Raw genomic sequence first — 15,460 nt, forward strand, 5'->3', positions numbered from 1 at the left:
TCCAGCCCGCCGAGTGCCGGTAGTCACTCAGGGATCTGATGTGCAGACTCTCACCCAAGATGATGGTGTAGCCAAGCTGAGCATCAACACGCCCAACAATCGCAATGCCCTGACCATCACCGTGAGTGTCCAGAACTCAGGCCCTAGTCTCCACAGCCAGGGAAATACTGGGGCTCTGATGGCTTTCTGATGGGTTCCGTGGGTCACCCAGAGGGTCCCACGTTGCTGTAACCAAAACCTTACAAAAGTCACTTCATGAAGGAAGGTGTACAGGCTCACAGCATGAGGCTACAGTTTGTCACGGCTGGGCAGGCACTGAGGCAGGAGCTTGAAGCCACTGTTCACATATCGGCAGAGGTGAACGCTGGCCCTCGGCTCGCCTTCTCCTTCTTATTCAGTCCAGTCCTCTAGCCCAGGGGAGGACGGTGCCACCCACACATGGAGTGAGTCTTCCACCTAGAAAGCCCCTCACTGGCATGGTCCGAGCTCATCCCCTGGTTGATTCTAGATGCTGTCAAGCTGCAGTCAGTATTAACCATCATCCGAGCAGCTCTGGGCATCAGCATGCCTCCCTCTTTCCTGACGTAGGTGCGCACCAAGAAGGAAGGTATTCCAGAAGCACGACAGGCCAGCAACACCATGAAGGCGCATCCCTACAGCACTATGCACAATTCCAACAACTATCTACACCTGTCAGTGTCTCGTGTGGAGCTCAAGCCAGGGGACAACCTCAACGTCAACTTCCACCTTCGCACAGACCCCGGCCAAGAGGCCAAGATCCGCTACTACACCTACCTGGTCTGTGGTCACCAGAAGCCTCAGCTCCCCCACATGCCTCACCAGCATCCTAGGGAGCCCTGCCAGGCCCCAGGGTTTACCCTATCCATCCTAAGGATCTCTACCCAGCCTTGGGTTCTCCCCTATCCATCCTAAGGGTTCCTGTCCAGCCTTGGGGTCTCTCCTACCCATCCTAAGGATCTCTACCCAGCCCTGGGGTCTCTCCTAACCATCCTAAGGATCTCTGCCAAGGCCTGGGGTCTACCCTACCCATCCTAAGGATCTCTGCCCAGCCCCAGGGTCTACCTACCCTACCCATCCTAAGGATCTCTGCCCAGCCCCAAGGTCTACCCTACCCATCATAAGGATTTCTACCCAGTCCTGGGGTCTACCCTATCCATCCTCAGGATCCATGCCCAGCCCTGGGGTCTCCCCTACCCATCCTAAGGATTTCTACCCAGCCCTGGGGGCTACCCTACCCATCCTAAGTATCTCTGCTCAGCCTTGGGGTCTCTCCTACCCATCCTAAGGATCTCTGCCCAGCCCTGAGGTCTCCCCTACCCATCCTAAGGATCTCTGCCCAGCCCTGGGGTCTACCCTACCCATCCTAAGGATCCCTGCCCAGCCCGGAGTCTACCCTACCCACCTAGCCTCCTCCTGATTCTCATGCCAGCCCATCGTCCCTCCAGGTTATGAACAAGGGGAAGCTACTGAAGGCAGGCCGCCAGGTTCGGGAGCCTGGCCAGGATCTGGTAGTCTTGTCCCTGACCATCACCCCAGATTTCATTCCTTCCTTCCGCCTGGTGGCTTACTACACCCTGATTGGAGCCAGTGGCCAGAGGGAGGTGGTGGCCGACTCTGTGTGGGTGGATGTAAAGGATTCCTGTGTAGGCACGGTGAGTCATGCCCCCACCCCATCTCTCTTCCCCGCTTTCCTTTCTTTGAGACATAGGCTCACTATATAGCCCTGACTGTCCTGAAGCTCATCATGTGGACTAGGCTGGGCCTGGAAGCTCAGAGTTCTGCCTGCTTTTTCTCTGCCCACCACCACCATTTGCATCCCCTCTTCTCTTCTTGCTCCTATTTCCAACTCTCTCCTCACCTCTCTTACTTTTGCCAATCTCCTCCCTCCACTCTGACCCCTCTCTCTCCTCCACCTTTTCTTTTCCCTCCCATTCTCTGTCTCCTCTCTCTCTGTGGTCCTTCCAGGGCTGACTCATCCATCTTGCTTCCCTATCCTCCCTACAGCTGGTGGTGAAGGGTGACCACAGAGATAACCGGCAGCTCGCACCTGGGCATCAAACGACACTCAGGATCGAGGGGAACCAGGGGGCCCGAGTGGGGCTGGTGGCCGTGGACAAGGGTGTGTTTGTGCTGAACAAGAAGAACAAACTCACCCAGAGCAAGGTGAGTCCCTGCATCCCAGAGCCCGACCTGGAGCAGAGTCGGGGAAACGAGGGTGTGGTGGTGCCAGGGGCTGGGCTGGGATTCTGTCAGGGGCTGGGTGTGAGGGTAGGAGGGTCGGGGACGGCCGGGTTGAGCTTCATCATGGGTTGGATGAGGCTCTGCTGACCTGGCCTCTCCCCGCAAACCCTGCCACCTGCCCCATCACCCCCGACTTGCAGGTCTGGGACGTGGTAGAGAAGGCAGACATAGGCTGTACCCCAGGCAGCGGGAAGGACTTTGCGGGTGTCTTCATGGATGCAGGCCTGGCCTTCAAGACAAGCCAAGGTCTGCAGACTGAGCAGAGAGCAGGTGAGAAAAGGGACCGGGGTGGGGGATGGGGACACAGGGAGGGACATGCCTCCATCCCCAGATGCCCATATAAGAGCAGGACCCCGAGAGCAGGAAACTGAATCTCGCCTCCTCCACAGCAGCACCTGCCATCCCTGTTTTGTTTTAAATTAGTTTTTAATTGCATTTAATGAAAGCAGTGTGTGTGTGTGTGTGTGTGTGTGTGTGTGTGTGTGTGTGTGTGTGTGCTTTTGTGCTGCAGACATGTGCATGGGTGTGCATGCTGATGTGCATATGTGTACACGAGTGTGTACGTATGTGCGCAGGAATGTGTGTGTGTGTGTGTGCACGCTCACCCCACAGCATGCATGTGGAGGTCAGAAGACAACTCACACCAGTCAGTTCTCACCTTCCTCTATGTGGGTCCTGGGGATCAAACTCGTCATCAGGATTAGCAGCAAGCCCCTCTACCCACTGAGCTATATTGCCAGCCTCTGTTGCCGCTCCTTGAGCCTCAGTCTCCGCTACAGCAAAAAGGGCACAGTCACACCCTGGCCTCACCCACCGCACGCCTGTCCCTCCCTCAGATCTCGAGTGTGCCAAGCCAGCTGGCCACCGCCGCCGCCGCTCGGTACAGTTGATGGAAAGGAGGATGGACAAAGGTCAGATGGACACCATCTCTGTGCATCACCCGCCCCATCCTGTTAGAATCCCAAGGGAGGAAGGGGGGGTCGCCTCCCTTGTCCTACCCCAGGGAAGTCCTACCTGGAGTTTGGTCTGATCCTCTCCTGATGGCTAAGGCTGACGCTGGGTCTGGGCCTCCCGCAGCGGGTCAGTACACAGACAAGGGTCTGCGGAAGTGCTGTGAGGACGGCATGCGGGATATCCCTATGAGGTTCAGCTGCCAGCGCCGGGCACGCTTCATCACCCAGGGGGAGAACTGCGTGAAGGCTTTCATGGACTGCTGCAACTACATCACCGAGCTTCGCCAGAAGCACCAGCGAGACCAAGTGCTGGGCCTGGCCAGGAGTGAGTGGCACCCCGAAGGGGAAGGGCTGAGCGATGGGGGGGCTGCACCTGTCTGCTGGGAGAGCGGCCCAAAGACTGTGGCCCCAGCCCTGAACTCTGGGAAGACAGAAGGAGGAGGACGGAGGCCATCTGGCCTTCATAGCAAGGAAGAGACTAAGGAAGTAGGGGAAGGGGCGAGGGAGCCCAGGGCGGTCCTCGTACTGGCCTGTGCCCCCATCCCACAAGCCAATATGTCTTCAGCAAAACGAAGATAAGTTCTACAGTCACTCCACATCGCAACTAGGTATGGTGTCACATGCCTGCCACTGCACACTCAGGAGACTGAGGCAAGAGGATTGCTGTAGGTCCCGGGCCAGCCTGGGCTACCTAGTGAGTTCCCAACCAGCTTGTATGATGCTCATCTTGATACCAACACATCTGTAGCACACGATTTTTAGTTTTTATTTCCTGGATGGAGAGAGGACTCCCCACAAATCCCCAGCCCGTCAGGGGCTGGTGGGAAACCCTCACCCCAGGGTGAATGCATTTACACAACTCAGAAATGTATGCAAGGGCCCCACCCCAAAGTGGGTCTTTTTCCAAACCACATCTACCCATCCTCAGGTGACATGGATGAAGACATAATTCCCGAAGAAGATATCATCTCTCGAAGCCAGTTTCCAGAGAGCTGGTTGTGGACCATAGAGGAGCTGAAGGAACCGGAGAAAAATGGGTATGGCTCCATGGTCCATGGGTAAAGGTTGGCCACAAGACTGACAAGGTGGAGGGAGAGAACCAACGCCCACAAGTTGTCCTCAACCTCCACAGGAGGTTAGGACAGGAGGCCACACACTCTCTCACACACACTGTAAATACATTTTTTAAAAGGCAGATGAGTCTAGGACACCCCAGTCCACACTCCTGCCTGAGGGCCGAGAGCATCCCCCCAACGAGCTCTTTTATGTATGATTTGCACACACCTGCCAACTTCCTGTCTCCTCTGCAGTCACCATGGAGGTCCATGGCCTGAACTAGCAGGGCCACAGGTGCAGCCCAGAGCTCCCCTCTAACCTGTCCCCAGGGGTCCCCACCTCCACACCCTTCTCCATCCTGGTAGATCTTACTACTTAAAATTTAAATTTCTGCCCCACCCAGAATCTCCACGAAGGTCATGAACATTTTTCTCAAAGACTCCATCACCACCTGGGAGATTCTGGCAGTGAGTTTGTCAGACAAGAAAGGTAAGGGACGGGCTGGGGAGGCGGCTAGGAGGTGAAGAGCTTGCCCTGTGAGCATAAGAACCCAAGCTCCGTCTGCAGATCCAACACAGGCAGGGCGGCCGGGTGCTGGGGAGGCAGGAACAGGAGGACCGCTGGGCTTCCTGGTCAGCCAGCCTAGCCAATCAATGAGCTCCAGGGTCAGCAAGAAACCCTGTGTCAAAAAATAAGGTAGAGGGCCAGGGGAGCTCAGCGGTTAAAAGCATTTGCTAGTCTTGCAGAGGCCTAGAGTTTGGTTCCCAGCTCCCATTTTCAGGCAGCTTACAACTGACCACAGTTCCGGGGGATCGGCCGCCCTCTTCTGGCCTCTATGGGTACTGCACTGAGATGCACACGAACTCAGAGTTACACGTGCACCTACCTACATACAATTAATTAAGGTGGAGGAGCAGCTGAAGACGACACCCAGTGTCGACCTCTGGCCTCCTCGTGCACACATGTGTACATGTTTACATAGAGACTGGACACAGCTGGCCGTGATGTCAGCACATCTGGGGTTTGTCAGTCACATGTGCGTGTTTAGGCTGTACCTTTCTGTGAACGGGATCAGCCATGGCCAGCAGGGAACCAGAACCAGGAGCCCGGCTAGGCCTCCCCGCACAGCCCTCCCACCTGGACCCTTCACACTGCCCTCTCTGCCCACAGGGATCTGTGTGGCGGACCCCTATGAGATCAAAGTGATGCAGGACTTCTTCATTGACCTGAGGCTGCCCTACTCTGTGGTGCGCAATGAGCAGGTGGAGATAAGAGCTGTGCTCTTCAACTACCGTGAGCATGAGAAACTGAAGGTGGGAGCAAGCAGGAGCTGGGAGGTTCAACGGGACCCACGAACCCACCTTTGCCTGCCCTAGCCCCTCCCTCACTTACCCTCCACGGGCCCCACCCTCATCTTCCCTGGCTCTCCTCACCAACCCCAGCCCCCCCTCTCCTGTCCTGGTCTCTCCTCACCTGCCCTGGTCCCCCTCACCTGTCCTGGTTCCCCCTCACCTGCCCTGGTCTATGCTCACCTGTCCTGGTTCCCCCTCACCTGCCCTGGTCTCTCCTCACCTGCCCTGGTCTCTCCTCACCTGTCCTGGTCTCCCCTCACCTGTCCTGGTCCTCCCTCACCTGCCCTGGTCCCCCCTTACCTGTCCTGGTCCCCCCTCACCTGTCCTGGTCCCCCCTCACCTGCCCTGGTCCCCCCTCACCTTTCCTGGTCCCCCCTCACCTGTCCTGGTCCCTCCTCACCTGCCCTGGTCCCCCCTCACCTGCCCTGGTCCCCCCTCACCTGTCCTGGTCCCCCCTCACCTGCCCTGGTCCCCCCTCCCTGTAGGTGAGGGTGGAGCTGTTGCACAACCCAGCCTTCTGCAGCCTGGCCACTGCCAAGAAGCGCTACCTCCAGACCATCGAAATCCCTGCCAAGTCCTCTGTGGCTGTGCCATACGTCCTTGTCCCCTTGAAGATCGGCCTCCAGGAGGTGGAGGTCAAGGCTGCCGTCTTTGGCACCTTCATCAGCGATGGTGTTAAGAAGACGCTGAAGGTTGTGGTGAGTCCTCAGGGGCATCTGCTGTCCCTGCCCTCGGCTCTCCCTGCTGTTGACCTGGGCTCGGAGACACCAGGGATCATCTTAGGGCCCGGGTGTCACAGAGATTAGAGCTGGCCAGGGCTGTGTGTAGAGAGCTAGCTACTTCATGTGAAGCTTTGGGCTCTGTTCTCAGTGGGGTACGACCTGTCCTCCGAGCACTGGGGAGGTTGGGGCAAGAGGATTGTGAATTTGAGAGAAACAGAGGTAACTTAAAGAGACCTTGTCTCGGGTTTGAAAAAGTTAAAAGGTCCCAGGCAGAGGCTCCCCTGGCAACGCAACTGCTGTATAAGCCTGAGGACCTGAGTGCAGATCCTCAGCCCCCAGACAGATGCCAGAGGAAGTGGCTGACTCGCGGAGAGACTCCGTCTCAAAAGATAGGCATAGAAGAAGACATATGGCATTGACATTTTCACATGCTTGCACACACTCAACACACACATACACACACACATGCATGCACACTCACACAATACATTCACATATGTACACACACATACACACACTATACATACACACATGCACACACATTATGCATACACACATGCACACTTCGTTCATACACATGCACACACAGAGGCATGCACACACACACATACATGCACACTCCCAAACACATGCATATGTGTATATATACACTCACACATATGCAAACAACATGTGCACCTTACACTCACATACATGCACACTCATGCATCCATACTCTCACACACATGCGCACACAAGAGTGTAAGGTAGGTGTTTGTACCGCCTCCTCCTCCTCAGAAGTTGAGACACAGAGAGGTCACACAGGGAGAAGAGGCAGAGTCCTTCTGAAGGGGTCATTCTCCGAACAGCGTCCTGTTCTCCATCCATGTATCTCTTGTCGTTTTGTCCACCCTCCTTCACAGCCGGAAGGCATGAGAGTCAACAAAACCGTGGCCGTCCGGACACTGGATCCAGAGCGCCTAGGGCAAGGTGAGAGGCAGGCAGAGTGGGCAGGGTGGTGTAGGGACCCAGGGACAGGGGAAGCTGGAACCACCCAAGTCTCTTCCACACTCACCCTGCAGAGGGAGTGCAGAGGGAGGATGTGCCCGCCGCAGACCTCAGTGACCAAGTGCCAGACACAGACTCGGAGACCAGAATTCTCCTGCAAGGTACGATGGCCTCTTCCCTGGCATGAGGGTCTGGGCAGGCGTCAGGGTGGCTGGGAGCTACGAACGGAGCTCCATCTCTCAGAGGGGGGAGACCCTGGACCAGGATGCAGGATTCGGATCTCAATTCTGCCATTTCAAGTTGATTGACCTGGGACTCATTTCTTAACATAATGCCTCCCTGTGCCTCAGTTTCCCCATGTGAAAAACGAGGGGAATGATACTGTCTTAGTCACTGTTCTATAGCTGTGATGAGACACTGACCACGGCAACTCTTAGTCTGTGATCTTTTCGGCAGGGAGCAGGCAGGCGTGGTGCTGGAGCAGTAGCTGAGAGCTACGTCCTGATCCACAGGCAGAGGAAGGAGAGAGGCTGGGCCTGCTCTGTGCTTTTGAAACCCCAAAGCTCACCCCAGTGACACACCTCCTCCAACAAGGCCACACCTCCTAATCCTCCCCAAACAGTTCCACTAACTGGGCACCAAACATTCAAATACATGAGCCTCTGGGGGCCATTCTCATTCAAACACCACAGACACTCTCTGCCTGGTTTGCTGTGAGGATTGACCCATAGCACTTCCAAGCCCCACTTCATCTGGAACAGTGCGGCTTGGGTCGGCCTGCAGGAGCCTCCTGCAGAAGTTAGTTTAGCAAATAGCATTTGCTGGTAAAGATATTTAATGAGAAGCCACACCGGCCAAGTGCAGAGGATCTGCCCTTCTTGCATGGATCCAGGAAGAGCAAAAAGGGGTTGTTGCACCTCTCAGACATGCCACCATACAGAGCAAGAGACAGTACCTAGCTCTAAAGTGGTTTGGGCGTTAAATGAGATGCTATGTGGAGTTCTCCAACAGACAGTTGGGATGAATTCTAAGCCAGAGCTGTCCATGGCTACTGCCATTATTTTAAATAAGTGAAATTAAATGCCCAAGATGGGGTACAACCTCCCCCTAAACCCACATAGGACCCCCCTCCTGCGGTCCCCAAGCTCTAGGCCTCCTCTGGAAAGAGGCGGCTTGAACAGACATTTTCCTCCACCCTCGGCTGCAGGGACCCCAGTGACTCAGATGGTCGAGGACGCAGTGGATGCAGAGCGGCTGAAACACCTGATCGTGACCCCCTCAGGCTGTGGGGAGCAGAACATGATTGGCATGACACCCACAGTTATTGCGGTACACTACCTAGACCAGACAGAACAGTGGGAGAAGTTTGGCCTGGAGAAGAGGCAACAGTCCCTGGAGCTCATCAGGAAAGGTGGGCCTGCTCTGGAAACCCCCAAACCAGCTCCTCCTCCAAAGGCTCCTCCCCTCCTCAGAAGCTCCGCCCCTCCTCCTCCCGAGGCCCCTCTCCGGTCTCAGGAGCCCCGCCCCTCCTCCCAAGGCCCCTCTTCGGTCTCAGGAGCCCCGCCCCTCCTCCCAAGGCCCCTCTTTGGTCTCAGGAGCCCCGCCCCTCCTCCTGAGGCCCTGCCTCTACTCCAAACCCCTCCCCTCCGTGCATGTCCTACAGGGATGACTTGCCTCATATCTAATCCTGGGACCCAGACTGAGTCCTCTTTCCAGAATCCGTGCCCTGCTTGGTTCTCCTTCCTCTCTCCCCACCTGCCCGACTCCATACAGCACCCCTGCCCCCACACTCTAGTGAGACCCTCCCCCACCATGCTCCCACCCGCCCACACCCCACACTGTCCCTCTTCTCTCAGCTTCCTCTCCAAGCCCTCCTTTAAAGCCCACTCCCCCTCCACAGGATCCCGGCCCCACACTCTTTGAACCCTCATTCCACCTCACATAGGTGGCATCTTTCCTGCCTTTGGGACACCCACTGCCCACCCTAGTCAGCCCAGCCCCAGCCCACCCCTCCCTTCGGTGATCCTGTCTATTCCGCACAGGGTACACTCAGCAGCTGGCCTACAAACAGCCCAGCTCTGCCTATGCTGCCTTCAAGCACCGGCCACCCAGCACCTGGTAAGGACAGATTTTCAGCGTGGCACCCACGACACCCCGACACCCACCTGAGTCCCCACCAAGAGTGGTCTGGTCCCTCCCTGTCCACAGTCAAGGCTGCAGAACGGAGGGAGCCTTAGACAAAGCCTTTATGAGCCAGCTTCATGGGCTTTGATCTGAAAAACCCAGAGGGGCTCGGGCACCGCCCCTCTCTGTTCTATGGTGGTTGAGGATGTCATTCTCTGTTTCCAAAAGCCGATTGGTTCACATCTGGTGTCCACCTAACCCCCGCCCTCAGGCTGACCGCCTACGTGGTCAAGGTCTTTGCTCTGGCGGCCAACCTCATCGCCATCGACTCTCAAGTCCTGTGTGGGGCTGTTAAATGGCTGATTTTGGAGAAACAGAAGCCGGACGGTGTCTTTCAGGAGGACGCACCCGTGATTTCCCAAGGAATGATTGTAAGAGGCAAGGGGATTCCAGGAGAGATAAGTAGAGGGTCCCGGGATGGAGAGGAAAGAGCACCACTCCATCTGCCTGATCACTTAGTGGAGGTGGGGGCCGGGCGAACAAAGTTGTAAAACACCAAAGTGTTGCAAGAATCAGAGGCTGACAGAGGCAGCCACGGGAGGGACATGTATGGTATTGTGCTTGGGACCAGAGGTCAGCCTTGGGTGTCAGTCTTCAAGGGCCGTCCACCTTTTTTTTTTTTTTTTTTTTTTTTTTTTTTTTTTTTTTTTTTTAAAGACAGGGTCTCACTCTCCCAAGGCTCACCAAGTAGGCTGGGCTAGCCGGTCCCTGAGCCCTAGAGGTTGGCCTGTCTCTGCCTGCACAAGCACATGCCACCACACCCAGATAGATATATTAATGTCAGTTCTGGGACATCAAACTCTGTTGCTCAGGCTTGAACCATCCATCTCCCCTCTCCCCATCTCCCCAGCTCCTACTAAGTGTTTCGACTCATGATCGTTTGCATTTACTGTGGACATGACTGTGGACGTGTCGGGGGGTGGGGTGGCCCCACCACACATCAAGGAGCATTTGTCCCTCTGTGGAGCCGCTGACTGACTCATGTCCATCCTCCCTGTTGGACAAGAAACCCTGTGAGGGATAGATAGCCATGTGTGCTTTTCCTCAGCCATTACAGCGGGGGCAGCAGTACAGGGGACCCCGGTGACACACAAGACGAACAATTCAATTGATTCACCCTAGACGGGGAGCCGAGCACAGACTCCCCAAGTCTTCAGGGTACATGGTAGCCACTTCTCCTCCTCATCACAGGGTGGATTAAAGAACACCAAGGAGGCCGATGTGTCCCTCACAGCCTTCGTCCTCATCGCACTGCAGGAAGCCAGAGAAATCTGTGAGGGGCAGATCAACGTGAGTATCCTGTCAGCCCTCCAATCCCACCACCCACCCAAGCTGTGGGGAGGGGTGTTCTTATTTCTTCCCTGTCGCCATGATCAAACACTCTGACAGAAAGCTACCTGAGGGACAGAAGGGTTTCTTTCAGCTTATAACTCCACAGTGTAGACATCCCTGGGGGAAGTCGAGGCAGGGACTCAAAGGCAGGCATGTTTGCTGCTCCACACAGCATTACCTCAGACCAGTGAACTCATCCCACTCACAGCCGAGGAAATGATGCTGCTCGCTGCCTCAGTGGAAGGCTTGTACCTTGCCTAGCTTGCTGGGACACTTCAGGACCACCTGCCTAGGGATGGTGCTGCCCACAATGGCGCTCCCACATCTATTAACAATGAAGAGAATCCCCTGCCCCAGACATGAGCAGAGGTCATCTGACCTAGGCAGTTCACCCTCTGAGGCTCCCCTCTTAGGCTCCCTGAAGCTAACCAGGGGGGCAGTTGTTGCCCTGAGCTGGGAGGTTTGGCCCTCTCGGCTTACTCTCTAGATGATCTTGCGAAAAACCATGACACCTGTTGTGTATCGTTGTGACCTCAGGGCTTTCCATGAAGTCTGGCATGTGACTTTTCCTGGGGAGACCCAAAGGAACGTCTATGGCCCTAGACAGTGGTCAACAAGAGACTAAGGAAACGACTGAGCCCCAGTTCAGCTTGTTGAACGTTGCATCAAGTTTATAGGGTCACTTATGGGGGCATGGGAAGCTGAATTGCCAAAAATTTACCCACCGTGGGTAAAGAGTCACAAAAGCTCATATCTAGAGTCCCCTGCCCAATAGTGGACAGGTCCACCAAAGAGACTCCCTACTGGAGCGATTGCTTACTGCATCTGTAGCCATCGGGAGGGACATGGTGTTTCTCGTACCTCTCAAGAGAGTCCGGAGGGGAGCTTCCTAAGCCTCTAAGACTCTCCTTGTCCTTTTGAGTTTCATGAGCCATCCCCACCCTCTTGGAAGGAATGTTTCAGCTCAGAGCAGATAGCTGCACATCCAAGTTCAATAAATAAATAAATGACGAGCACCTGAGGGTGTGATGATGGCGATAGGGATGGAGGAGGCCATGATGAGGTCGATAGGGATGGAGGAGGCCATGATGATGGCGATAGTGATGGAGGCGGCCATGATGATGGCGATAGTGATGGAGGAGGCCATGATGATGTCGATAGGGATGTTTGAGGCCAGGATGATGTCCATAGTGATGGAGGAGGCCAGGATGATATCGACAGTGATGGAGGAGGCCATGATGATGGCGATAGTGATGGAGGAGGCCAGGATGATGGCGATAGTGATGGAGGAGGCCAGGATGATGTCGATAGGGATGGAAGAGGCCAGGATGATGGCGATAGGGATGGAGGAGGCCAGGATGATGGTGATTGGGATGGAGGAGGCCAGGATGATGTCGATAGTGATGGAGGAGGCCAGGATGATGCTGATATTGATGGAGGAGGCCAGGATGATGGTGATTGGGATGGAGGAGGCTGTCTTTCATAGGCTTAGACTGACTGCTGAATCTGGTTTCTAGCTTATGCCAATTTGGGACATTTTAATGACATTATTTTATTTATTTATTTTAGTGATTAGCCCTAGGGGAGTATTTACAGGACCATAATCCACCATTGTGATGAAGCAGGGCTCACCCACTCAAGAACCCGCAGTCCCACACTCTTGCACACCCCTAATGCATAGACAAATGCAGCACAGAGGTGCCACACAGTGGCCCCAACAACTAGGGAACTCTTAAAGCCAAACACATCCAATACAGGGGAGCCCCACAAGGGAGATCCTATCCTGGTGGCCCAGAAGTCGTGCTTGTGAGATCCCAACTGTTGTCCCTCACAGAGCCTTCCCAGGAGCATTAACAAGGCAGGAGAGTACATCGAAGCCAGTTACCTGAAACTGCAGAGACCCTACACAGTGGCCATGGCTGCGTATGCCCTGGCCCTGATGGGAAAACTTGAGGAACCTTATGTCACCAAGTTTCTGAACACAGCCAAAGGTAAGGGGTCACCTCAAGGGAAGGGGTGTGTGTGTGGGGCGGGGTGAGGGTCACCTCAAGGGAAGGGGTGTGGGGGTGAGGGTCACCTCAAGGAAAGGGGTGTGGGGGTGAGGGTCACCTCAAAGGAAGGGGTGTGTGCTGGGGGGTAAGGTTCACCTCAAGGGAAAGGGTGTGGGGGTGAGGGTCACCTCAAGGGAAGGGGTGTGGGGGTGAGGGTCACCTCAAGGGAAGGGTGCATGGCTGAGGGTTGAGGAAATGTTCTGGACACACAAACTGAGCCCAGATGCATGGTTCTTAGCTGGGAGGACGACCCCACACTGAGCTGCACTGGAGGCCTATCAGTCTGTTGACCCTTCAGTGTAAATCACACCAGAGGCCTGGGGCGTCTTTCATTCAACCTTACACTGGGCATCCAAGTCCAAAGGAGAGTCGGGAGCTGGTGGCTGGAGACGGCCTTCCCTGCCTGGAGACGGCCTTCCCCGGCTGGAGATGGCCTTCCCCCGCTGGAGACGGTCTTCCCTGCCTGGAGACGGCCTTCCCCACCTGGAGATGGCCTTCGTTTCTTTCCCCGTTTCTGTTATAAAATACCCCAATGACAGCAAGGCAAGGGAGGAAGGGCTTCATTTCAGCTCCCGGGTCAAGAGGGCAGTGCGTCACAGCTGGGAAGTCAAGGCAGTGAGAGCTGATCAGGAAGCATGGCAGATGTAAGCACGCTAGTGCAGGGTTCATGTCTCCATGAACTCTCATGAGGGAGAGCTGCTCATGAGTCACTCTCAGGTGCACAGGCAGTGGATGAGGGGCTGGGGTGTCCCCTGTGCAGATCGGAACCGCTGGGAGGAGCCTGGCCAGCAGCTCTACAACGTGGAGGCCACATCCTATGCCCTCCTGGCCCTGCTGTTACTGAAGGACTTCGACTCAGTGCCTCCTGTGGTCCGCTGGCTGAACGAGCAGAGATACTATGGAGGCGGCTACGGCTCCACACAGGCAAGTGGCCTCCAGCGCCAGCGCTTGCTTCCCAGGTCTCCTGGAGGAGACCCAAGATGCAGGCGTGCAGCCCCCCTGTCCCATCAGTGTGGGAGACTGCAGGCAAGCAGAGAAACTACATCACATGCCTTGTTCCACCAGGCTTCCAATGGTGCCCTTGCTTGCTGGAGGGTTCTACGTTATATTCTTCATTCTCCTAGGCTCCCAATATCCCCCATTCTCATCAAAATGTTCAAGATCATGTTCCTAGGCTCCCCCAAAGTCACGCTAACTGGAGGGTTCTAGGTCATGTTTCTAGTTCCATCAGGATCTTAATGCCCCCCCATCCCTGGAAGGTTCTAGAATATGGTCTCAATTTGACTAGGCTCCCAGTGTCTTCCTCTCTCATGTGTGGATTCATGGTTTCACTAGACTTCCAATGTCCTCTTATCACTGCAGGATTCTAGATTATTTTCTTCACTCCAGGGGACTCCCAATGTCCCTCTCTTTCACATGTGGGTTCTAGATCACATTCTATATTCCGCCGGGTTCTCAAATGGCACACTTTCATATTTGTGAATTCTAGACCAAGATTCCAGTTCCATCCAGACTCTTACCATCACCTTTTGGTTGTTGGTATATTCTATATCAGTTCTCATCTACACAAGGGTACTGCCCGGTGCATCTTCTTCTAGAGCTTTCTGGATGATGACTTTGGAAACTAGGGCAAGCTCAGGCTCAAGCTTGATCTTTCTTTCTCATGGGCTGTCAATCACTTCTCAATGTTCCATCCTCAGTATCACTTTAGAGTTTGGTACCTCCACTCTCCAGTTCATGAGATGGTTCTAGACTAATTCCTGGCCTCCTAAGCCCAAGTCTAAGACTCCTTCCTCTTGATGGGTCTAGAGGTTCTAGACCTTCAGTCTTACACTTGGATTTTCTGATAGATCCTGGCATGTGTTCAGCATTGGTAACTTCTGAACAAAATCTTGCTTCCTTGGAGAATTCTAGACAGGCCTTCAGTATCCAGTGACCTCCACTATTCTCTTCACACTGTGGTGGGTTCTAGCCCACAGACTGACTGATGACCAGCCCTGGCCTGACCTCACACATAGAGCTCTGGGACATCCACCCCTTTCTAGCTTTATCTTTGCAGGTTCTGTGTGTGTTGCTGATGCCATAATTCTGACCTATACATCATTATCTCTCCCCAGCACATCCTAACCACCAATCAGAATGCAAAGCTAACCATCTTTCTATCCCATGGGCTCTAGGCCACCTTCATGGTTTTCCAAGCCTTGGCCCAATACCAGACAGACGTCCCCAACCACGAGGAATTGAACATGGACGTGTCCTTCCACCTCCCCAGCCGCAGCTCCCCAACCAAGTTTCGCCTGCTCTGGGAAACTGGCGGCCTCCTACGATCAGAAGAGGTACAGCCTCACCCCTCACCTCCCTCGCTTCCACCTTCTGTACCAGCCAGGGCTGCAGGAGAGAGGTCAAATGCCTGCCAGAGCCATCAGAGCCAGGGGCAGCTGGCCTTGTATGTGCACTCACGTGTGTGCCTGCCTGTGTACAGGTGTGGGAACATTTGTGCATGTGTGTGTGGAGGCCAGAAGACAACCTTCGATGTCATCCCTCAGTGCTGTTCTTCTTGT

At 55.0% G+C, this 15,460-nt stretch overlaps 1 protein-coding gene across 1 annotated transcript in view; it reads left to right on the top strand.

Moving 5' to 3' along the window:
- Positions 1 to 15,460, top strand: part of LOC121825191 (complement C3) — a 35,362-nt gene that overhangs the window by 5,022 nt on the left and 14,880 nt on the right. Inside the window, exons 11-30 of the mRNA XM_076558894.1 lie at positions 1 to 121; positions 589 to 798; positions 1,467 to 1,673; positions 2,026 to 2,184; positions 2,403 to 2,532; positions 3,099 to 3,173; positions 3,340 to 3,540; positions 4,144 to 4,252; positions 4,675 to 4,760; positions 5,442 to 5,584; positions 6,109 to 6,321; positions 7,248 to 7,314; positions 7,407 to 7,493; positions 8,540 to 8,743; positions 9,375 to 9,450; positions 9,728 to 9,887; positions 10,708 to 10,806; positions 12,683 to 12,839; positions 13,660 to 13,823; positions 15,077 to 15,235. The exon at positions 1 to 121 is cut by the window's left edge and continues 26 nt beyond it. Of these exons, the coding sequence (XP_076415009.1) occupies positions 1 to 121; positions 589 to 798; positions 1,467 to 1,673; positions 2,026 to 2,184; positions 2,403 to 2,532; positions 3,099 to 3,173; positions 3,340 to 3,540; positions 4,144 to 4,252; positions 4,675 to 4,760; positions 5,442 to 5,584; positions 6,109 to 6,321; positions 7,248 to 7,314; positions 7,407 to 7,493; positions 8,540 to 8,743; positions 9,375 to 9,450; positions 9,728 to 9,887; positions 10,708 to 10,806; positions 12,683 to 12,839; positions 13,660 to 13,823; positions 15,077 to 15,235 (2,827 nt within the window). The remainder of the gene's footprint in view (positions 122 to 588; positions 799 to 1,466; positions 1,674 to 2,025; positions 2,185 to 2,402; positions 2,533 to 3,098; positions 3,174 to 3,339; positions 3,541 to 4,143; positions 4,253 to 4,674; positions 4,761 to 5,441; positions 5,585 to 6,108; positions 6,322 to 7,247; positions 7,315 to 7,406; positions 7,494 to 8,539; positions 8,744 to 9,374; positions 9,451 to 9,727; positions 9,888 to 10,707; positions 10,807 to 12,682; positions 12,840 to 13,659; positions 13,824 to 15,076; positions 15,236 to 15,460) is intronic.

Source organism: Peromyscus maniculatus, chromosome 22, assembly GCF_049852395.1.
Source record: "Peromyscus maniculatus bairdii isolate BWxNUB_F1_BW_parent chromosome 22, HU_Pman_BW_mat_3.1, whole genome shotgun sequence".
NCBI lineage: Eukaryota > Metazoa > Chordata > Mammalia > Rodentia > Cricetidae > Peromyscus > Peromyscus maniculatus.